The sequence below is a fragment of the Oncorhynchus kisutch genome, unplaced genomic scaffold, assembly GCF_002021735.2.
Source record: "Oncorhynchus kisutch isolate 150728-3 unplaced genomic scaffold, Okis_V2 scaffold1163, whole genome shotgun sequence".
NCBI lineage: Eukaryota > Metazoa > Chordata > Actinopteri > Salmoniformes > Salmonidae > Oncorhynchus > Oncorhynchus kisutch.
In genome coordinates, this window is record NW_022263108.1 from 46,371 (window position 1) to 55,148 (window position 8,778).

At 39.8% G+C, this 8,778-nt stretch overlaps 1 protein-coding gene across 3 annotated transcripts; it reads right to left on the bottom strand.

Annotated features, from left to right (window-relative positions):
• Positions 1-530: 530 nt before the first annotated feature.
• Positions 531-8,575, bottom strand: LOC109876308 (uncharacterized). 3 transcript variants are annotated; one of them, XR_004208063.1, is made up of 9 exons: positions 8,296-8,574; positions 7,479-7,790; positions 6,865-7,176; positions 5,788-5,871; positions 5,570-5,674; positions 5,171-5,314; positions 5,038-5,093; positions 2,450-2,533; positions 1,741-2,159 (listed from the first exon to the last, which is right to left on the bottom strand). XR_004208063.1 is itself a non-coding variant. In XM_031817833.1 (8 exons), exons 1-8 carry the CDS (start codon positions 8,342-8,344, stop codon positions 2,037-2,039), a joined length of 1,185 nt encoding a protein of 394 aa, XP_031673693.1. In that variant the 5' UTR covers positions 8,345-8,575; the 3' UTR covers positions 531-2,036. The 3 variants fall into 3 exon arrangements, 2 of the variants coding, with proteins under 2 accessions (XP_031673693.1, XP_031673694.1); XM_031817833.1 differs by lacking the exon at positions 5,788-5,871 and having other exon boundaries at positions 531-2,159; positions 8,296-8,575; XM_031817834.1 differs by lacking the exon at positions 5,788-5,871 and having other exon boundaries at positions 531-2,159; positions 6,865-7,128; positions 7,743-7,790; positions 8,296-8,568.
• Between the last annotated feature and the right edge of the window lie 203 nt (positions 8,576-8,778).

Below are 8,778 nucleotides of genomic sequence, written 5' to 3' on the forward strand. Positions count from 1 at the left end.
AAGAGAACATCCCTGGTCATCTCTACTGCATCTGATCTGGTGGACTCACTAAACACAGACGCTTTGTTGTAAATTATGTCTGAGTGTTGGGGTGTGCCCCTGGCTATCCATAAGGTAATACAATTATGCCATCTGGTTTGCTTAATATAAGGAATTTGAAGTTCTTTATACTTTTACTTTGATTACTAAGTATATATTAGCAATTACATTTACTTTTAACACTTAAGTATATTTAAAACCTTACACTTTGAGTTTTACTCAAGTAGTATTTTACTGGGTGACTTTCACTTTTACTTGACTCATTTTCTATTAAGGCATCTTTACTTTTACTCAAGTATGACAATTGAGTAGTTTTTCCACCACTGCGTTTTTGTTTGTTTGGGGATGTCTGTAGACATGGCAGGAGAAGGGTTTTAAAATGGCCTTTTGTCCAGCACCTTGCAAACACACTGTCAGCAGCCAAGCAGCGTTTCTAGTTTTGCCTACTTCTCTAGTGAGTTTTGATCAACACTGGAAGCAATATGTAGATGTTGACCCATCATTTATTCTCTTTATTGTGTACAAAATATACATTTGCGTTATTCATTTATTTGTCAAATTAGATAAAATTACAGAGGTCCGGATCTCTGTGTTCTCATATGTATGCTGAGCAAAAATATAAATGCAACATGCAACAATTTCAAAGATTTTACTGAGTTACAGTTCATATAAGGAAATCAGTCAATTTAAATAAATAAATTAGGCCCTAATCTATGGATTTCACATGACTGGGCAGGGGTACAGGCATGGGTGGGCCTGGGAGAGAAATAAGCTTTTTGTGCGTATGGAACATTTCTGTGATCTTTTATTTCAGCTCATGAAACATACTGTAGGATCAACACTTTAGATGTTGCGTATATATTTTTGTTCAGTGTATTTACAGTCATGATTGGAAGACCTGGAAACAACACACTAAAACATGTAATTCCTTGTTAGTTGTGCACTCCAAAAGTGAATGCTTCAGTTGATGACATTGTTAGACTGCTTTCCCTGTTCAGAAAGACAACAATGTGTGATTTGTCCATTACACGAAAGAGGAAATACTGTAGCTAACTAACAGAATTTGACAAAAGTTTGAGGTTGTTTTCACAAAGATTGTTGTCTGTGACAAAATTCTGACATTAGGTAGAGGTTGTTTTCTGTGACAAATTCTGACTAAAAACATGTGTATCCTTTACATTTTTTTTGTCAACTTCGAGAATGATGAAATGCTCAGCGTGTACCAGCTTCTTGGCAGAAAAATAAGAAGTACAGTATATACATTGTCACGACTTCCGCCGAAGTCGGTTCCTCACCTTGTTCGGGCGGCGTTCGGCGGTCGACGTCACCGGTCTTCTAGCCATCGCCGATCCACCTTTCATTTTCCATTTGTTTTGTCTTGTTTTTCCACACACCTGTTTACATTCCCTCATTACTTGTCGTGTATACAACCCTCTGTTTTTTTTCTTCATATTAAACTGCTTCGGGTTTTACCCAGTTCTGCTCTCCTGCGCCTGACTTCCCTGCAGCCAGTCACGCACCCCTTACAAAATTAAGATGGATGATAGCCACCCAAGCAACCTCTTGCAAAACTGATTGTGAAATGTGTTTTTTTGCTTTGACACATCAAACCACATTTTCCTTTTTCTCAAACATGTCTGAAAGCATCCGTCTCTATTTCAAAAAGTTCACATATTTAAAAATAAATGCACAACAACGATATAAAAAGAGAACTAGCTGAACTTTAAGCCATATAAGGTGCTTTGGTTGTCTCAGCTACACAAAAATGGTATCTTATTGCTTCACCAATCATCTTGCCTATATCTCTGGGACTTTATTATTTTGGTTGTAGGTTAACATCTGATTTCCTGTGATAACCACTTAACATGTCTTAGTAGAGAGTGAAATATATTTGTAGTCATGTGTGCCAGATCAAACCTCTTGATACTGGGCCCAATATGAGATCACTCTGCAGGAAAAGGCTGTGAGATGACAGTAGGCCATACAGTACAGTGGCTCTAGGAGAACGTGCCTGTCTTGATAGTGGCATACTCTGTATTTCCACCGCTCTCCAGACTCACTGCTGCGTTCCTTTTTCCTTTCATGTAGACGATGGTGGAGTATGTCACTGAGGGATCCTCCTGTAGAGAGGGACAGTAAGAGACACAGGCACTGCTGCTGACATCTAGGGATGCACAGATTTACACTCATTTACACTATAGATAATGTTTATACTAACAAACACACACTCTCTCTCTCTCACGCTCACTCTCTCACACACACACACACACACACACACACACACACACACACACACACACACACACACACACACACACACACACACACACACACACACACACACACACACACACACACACACACACACACACACACACACACACACACACACACACAGTACTTCTCTTACTGGAGCACTGAGGGGTGTTGTTGTCTCCTCTTGGTTGTTGTTTCTGGGTTCTTGAACCGTATCATACATTACAGAGGGATCATCCTAGAGAGGAGAGATACAATGAGACACCACAGGCGGCTGGTGGCACCTTAATTGGGGAGGATGGGCTCATAGTAATGGCTGGAATGGAATCAATGAAATGGTATTGAACCCGTTTTCTATGTGTTTGATACCATTCCATTCACTTCATTCAAGCTGTTATTATGAGCCGTCTTCCTCTCAGCAGCCTCCTGTTTTAGACAAAACAGTGACTTCCACAGCACAGGAATTGCACAATGATCGAGACGTTATCTTTCTTGAGACCTTAATTTGGCCACTGAATTTGACATGACTTGATCCAGTAACAGTCTTTAAGACACATACAAACACACTGTCTCTTACTGGTGCACTGAGCGGTATTGTTGTCTTGTCGCTTAAACCAGTGTTTCTGTCTGCAATCGTGGAACACATTGCAGAGGAATCATCCCAGGAGAAAGAAAATAAGACACACCTACAGTAACCTTGTCCTGTTAACCGTATAATACCACAATGATAAGTGGGATGTGAAAAGTGGCAGTAATAAAGCCTCTCTTGAAAAAGCCGAACCTTGACCCAGAAAATATAAAAAACTATCGGTCTATATCGAATCTCCCATTCCTCTGAAAAGATTTTGAAAAGGCTGTTGCGCTGTTACTGCCTTCCTGAAGACAAACAATGTATACGAAACGCTTCAGTCTGGTTTTAGACCCCATCATAGCACTGAGACTGAACTTGTGAAGGTGGTAAATGACCTTTTAATGGCGTCAGACCGAGGCTCTGCATCTGTCCTCGTGCTCCTAGACCTTAGTGCTGCTTTTGATACCATCGATCACCACATTGGAAACCCAAATTGGTCTACACGGACAAGTTCTGGCCTGGTTTAGAGCTTATCTGTCGGAAAGATATTAGTTTGTCTCTGTGGATGGTTTGTCCTCTGACAAATCAACTGTAAATTTCGGAGTTCCTCAAAGGTTCCCTGTAAGAAACCACTATTGTTTTCACGATATATTTTACCTCTTGGTGATGTCATTCAGAAATATAATGTTAACTTTCACTGCTATGTGGATGACACACAGCTGTACATTTCAATGAAACATGGTGAAGCTCCAAAATTGCCCTCCCTGGAAGCCTGTGTTTCAGATATAAGTAAGTGGTTAGCTGCAGATTTTGTACTTTTGAACTCGGACAAAACAGAGATACTTTTTCTAGGTCCCAAGAAACAAAGAGATCTTCTGATGAATCTGACCATTAATCTTGATGGTTGTACAGTCGTCTCAATTAAAACTGTGAAGGACCTCGGTGTTACTCTGGTCCCTGATCTCTCTTTTGACGAATATATCAAGACTGTTTCAAGGACAGATCTACGTAACATTGCAAAAATCAGAAACTTGATGCAGAAACATTAATCCATGCTTTTGTCACTTCTAGGTTAGACTACTAACTAGAACCAAAAAATGTGATCATATTACTCTAGTGCTAGCCTCTCTACACTGGCTTCCTGTTAAGGCAAGGGCTGATTTCAAGGTTTTACTGCTAACCTACAAAGCATTACATGGGCTAGCTCCTACCTACCTCTCTGAATTGGTCCTGCCGTACATACCTACACGTACGCTACGGTCACAAGACGCAGGCCTCCTAATTGTTCCTAAAATTTCTAAGCAAACAGCTGGAGGCAGGGCTTTCTCCTATAGAGCTCCATTTTTATGGAATGGTCTGCCTACCCATGTGAGAGACGCAAACTCGGTCTCAACCTTTAAGTCTTTACTGAAGACTCATCTCTTCAGTGGGTCATATGATTGAGTGTAGTCTGGCCCAGGAGTGGGAAGGTGAACGGAAAGGCTCTGGAGCAACGAACAGCCCTTGCTGTCTCTGCCTGGCCGGTTCCCCTCTTTCCACTGGGATTCTCTGCCTCTAACCCTACTACAGGGGTGTGATGACTCCTTGCTGTCCCCAGTCTATCTGGCCGTGCTGCTGCTCCAGTTTCAACTGTTCTGCCTGCGGCTATGGAACCCTGACCTGTTCACCGGACGTGCTACCTGTCCCAGACCTGCTGTTTTCAACTCTCTAGAGACAGCAGGAGCGGTAGAAATACTCTGAATGGTCCGCTATGAAAAGCGAACTGACATTTATTCCTGAGGTGCTGACCTGTTGCACCCTCAACATCCACTGTGAGTATTATTATTTGACCCTGCTGGTCATTTATGAACATTTGAACATCTTGGCCATGTTCTGTTATAATCTCCACCTGGCACAGCCTTAAGAGGACTGGCCACCCCTCATAGCCTGGTTCCTCTCTAGGTTTCTTCCTAGGTTCTGGCCTTTCTAGTGAGTTTTTCCTAGCCACCGTGCTTCTACACCTGCATTGCTTGCTGTTTGTGGTTTTAGGCTGGGTTTCTGTACAGCACTTTGTGACATCAGCTGATGTAAGAAGGGCTTTATAAATACATTTGATTGATTGATTGATTGTTCTATCTATCTTCCTTTCCCATCACTCTCAATGTGATAGAGCTTCGAAATGATTCATTTACCTTTTTCTCTCCTTCTGTTTTGCTCCCACTACTTTTCTCTCCTGCGTTTTTCTTTTCTGGGGATTAAAAACAGAGTTTAATACTGAAGTCATTGCTTTTCTGAGTGGTTGCAATTATGGAATACATACTGTACCTTTGTTTCTCTTGTATATGTACCAAGCCACTCCAGTGATGATCAGTATGACTGGTAGAACAGCCAACAAGGTGTATTGGATTGTATTGTATTGTTGAAGGGAAGCAGATGGATCTTCTTCTGAAGTCCCCACTGTGTCTGCCCCTAAAGGACATGACAGTGTTCTGTCAATCTACAGTGTAACAGATAGTTTGGCTGTTTGCAAAAGAGAACTCTTCCATTACAGTCCAATACAAGAGGTTATGGGGTCAGCTTGACTACTGATTTTTGTTCAAAGTTCTGTAAATGTACTGGCCCTTTGATGGGAATATGGGTTATATAAACAGAAACATACCTTTAAATGATTTCATTTTAATATTATTTTTATGGAGAAGAATTTCATGACAAACATTCACTGACCTTTAGGTGACGTTGTTGGTATTAGGAATGTTGTAATGTCTAGTCCATTTGGTTGAGTTAATGGTGGATGTTTGGTGGTAGTGGTTGTGAGGGGATGGTATTTCCCTAACAGACAAGAGGAACATTAGCCAGAGCAAAGGCACATTACAAAACTATATTATGTACCTAAGTCTAATGAGTAGAACATTTGGTGAAGTGTGTTATCAATTTCACTCAACTTAGTCTGTCAGGTTGGGTAATCTACATACTGCAGTGCTGTTGGCCTGGTAGGGCCCTCGTTTTACAGTATGTTGTTACAATATCTAGAGGATTTATTTTAATTTTTTTTGCTGTTACAATATCTACTATATGCTGTTACAATATTTACAGTATGATGTTACAATATCTACAGTATGCTGTTACAATATCTACAGTATGATGTTACAATATTTACAGTATGCTGTTACAATATCTACAGTATGATGTTACAATATCTACAGTATGCTGTTACAATATCTACAGTATGATGTTACAATATTTACAGTATGCTGTTACAATATCTACAGTATGCTGTTACAATATCTACTATATGCTGTTACAATATTTACAGTATGCTGTTACAATATCTACTATATGCTGTTACAATATTTACAGTATGATGTTACAATATTTACAGTATGCTGTTACAATATCTACAGTATGCTGTTACAATATCTACAGTATGCTGTTACAATATCTACTATATGCTGTTACAATATTTACAGTATGATGTTACAATATCTACAGTATGCTGTTACAATATCTACCGTATGCTGTTACAATATTTACAGTATGCTGTTACAATATCTACAGTATGCTGTTACAATATTTACAGTATGCTGTTACAATATCTACAGTATGCTGTTACAATATCTACCGTATGCTGTTACAATATTTACAGTATGCTATTACAATATCTACAGTATGCTGTTACAATATCACAGTATGCTGTTACAATATTTACAGTATGCTGTTACAATATCTACAGTATGATGTTACAATATTTACAGTATGCTGTTACAATATCTACAGTATGCTGTTACAATATCTACAGTATGATGTTACAATATTTACAATATGCTGTTACAATATTTACAGTATGCTGTTACATAATCTACACATATTTTTCTAATTACAGAAAATGGTAGATCTCTACAACTACTACCATACACACCTAACCATATCATTCATTTTGTATCAATTTTTGCATTTTAAGTTTCCTGTTTTACTTTCTATATACACAGCAATGTAAGCTTGATATTAGCTGCATCTCTTACCTTCAACAGTGAGTTCGACGTCTCTGTATTTTTCAAGGCTGATTTGGCACCTGTACCACCCCTGATCGTCCTCGGTGACGTGTGAGAGGAGGACAGAGAGGTTCCCAGGAGAGGTGCTATTAAACCTCTCCACTCTGCCTCTGTACAGATCACTCCGGGGTGATATTATCTCAGGTGAATGTTGACCTCTGAGTTTAGTCCATGTGAAGCTGGGAGGTTTAGCCTGGGTTTTACTACAGGAGCAGGGCAGGAGAACAGACTGGCCTGGGGATCCATTGACCACCCTTGATCGAGGTTCTGACAGAGTGCAGCCTGTTGAAACACAAAGCAATGTGTTATTGGATACTTCTTTTTCTGATTACAGAAAATCATAGATCTCTACAATTACTACCATAAACACTTATTAACAATCAATTACAACAAACATTACCAACAATACATAACAAACATTACAAAAAATACTACTGCTCCCTGTCTTATACCTTGAAATGGCTGACATATTTTAAGATGGGCCATATCATTAATTTTGTATAGATAGCTTTATTCAAGTGTGTTTCCTGTTTGACTTTCTATATACACAGCGATGTAAGCTTGATATTAGCTGCATCTCTTACCTTCAACAGTGAGTTCGACGTCGCTGTATTTTTCACGGCTGATTTGGCACCTGTACCACCCCTGATCGTCCTCGGTGACGTGTGAGAGGAGGACAGAGAGGTTCCCAGGAGAGGTGCTATTAAACCTCTCCACTCTGCCTCTGTACAGATCACTCCGGGGTGATATTATCACAGGTGAATGTTGACCTCTGAGTTTAGTCCATGTGAAGCTGGGAGGTTTAGCCTGGGTTTTACTACAGGAGCAGGGCAGGAGAACAGACTGGCCTGAGTAGACAGTGATCTTACCATAGTTAATGACTAATATAGTGCAGCCTGTTGAAACACAAAGCAACATAAACCATAGTGTTTTAATGTCATTGCAGGATTACAGAGCTCCATTAACAAAACACCATCAAATATGAGATCTCTATGTAACTTTACCAACAGATTATTTTGTGTCCTTTTTAATTTTGCTCGTACTTTAAACAGCAATCCACTTATGTTGACTTTGGAACATCGACAGATCTGAGATTTCATCAGCATTTTAATAGTTCTAAATCGATGCTATAAAACATTGTTATTAAACCATACAACCAAGAAACACATTTAAATCTGTATTGAAAAAAAAATCAACCAGCAACATTTTCTGTGTTTACTGTTTACTGAAGCGTACAGTATGTATTTTTAAGCTGCTAGATATTCTGCTAACTTTCTATTTTCAACACATGATGTTGTTTCAATACATTTATCTGACACGTTTACTTATGCAGGGTAGGTAGGAGGTTATCTTTGCTATACATATGACATTATCTACAGGCTAGGATATTGTAGGACTCACCTGCAGTGATATGAAGGAAAGAGCTGATCAGACACACAGAGATCCACATGGTGACTGTCCACTGATGTTGAGCGATATGATGTAAACCAAGATAGAGACTGTTTGTTCAGTGTTTATTATGCGAAAACGTTCAATGCAGCTGTTTTTATCAAATCATTTCTGGGTAACAATTAAAGTAGAAATCTGGCGACTGAAGTGGCCACACAGCATTTACAGCGATGCAGCCTCCACAGAAGTCAGGGTATTCATGCTTCTTGCTTCACGGAGCAGAGCTGTTGTGAAGGAAGTTGTGAAGGACCTGAGTTTATGTTTTTACTGGATGTACCCCCCCCCCCCTACTATCAACCAATCATGTCAATGTGCAGAGCCTTCTGCAGTGTTACACAATTTGGGAGGTGCATGACGATGCGGTACAGAACTTGATTTGGCCTCTGCAAGCCTCCGGAGGCTCCGCAATTACGTCACACCCTCCATACGGAGCCT

Coding starts and splice junctions, on each gene's coding strand:
- LOC109876308 (XM_031817833.1), bottom strand. CDS start 8,344: ATGTGGATCTCTGTGTGTCTGATCAGCTCTTTCCTTCATATCACTGCA. Junction 7,791..8,295: donor TTTCCTTCATATCACTGCAG/GTGAGTCCTACA, acceptor GTGTTTCAACAG/GCTGCACTATATTAGTCATT. Junction 2,534..5,037: donor AAACAGAAGGAGAGAAAAAG/GTAAATGAATCA, acceptor TCTCCTCTCTAG/GATGATCCCTCTGTAATGTA.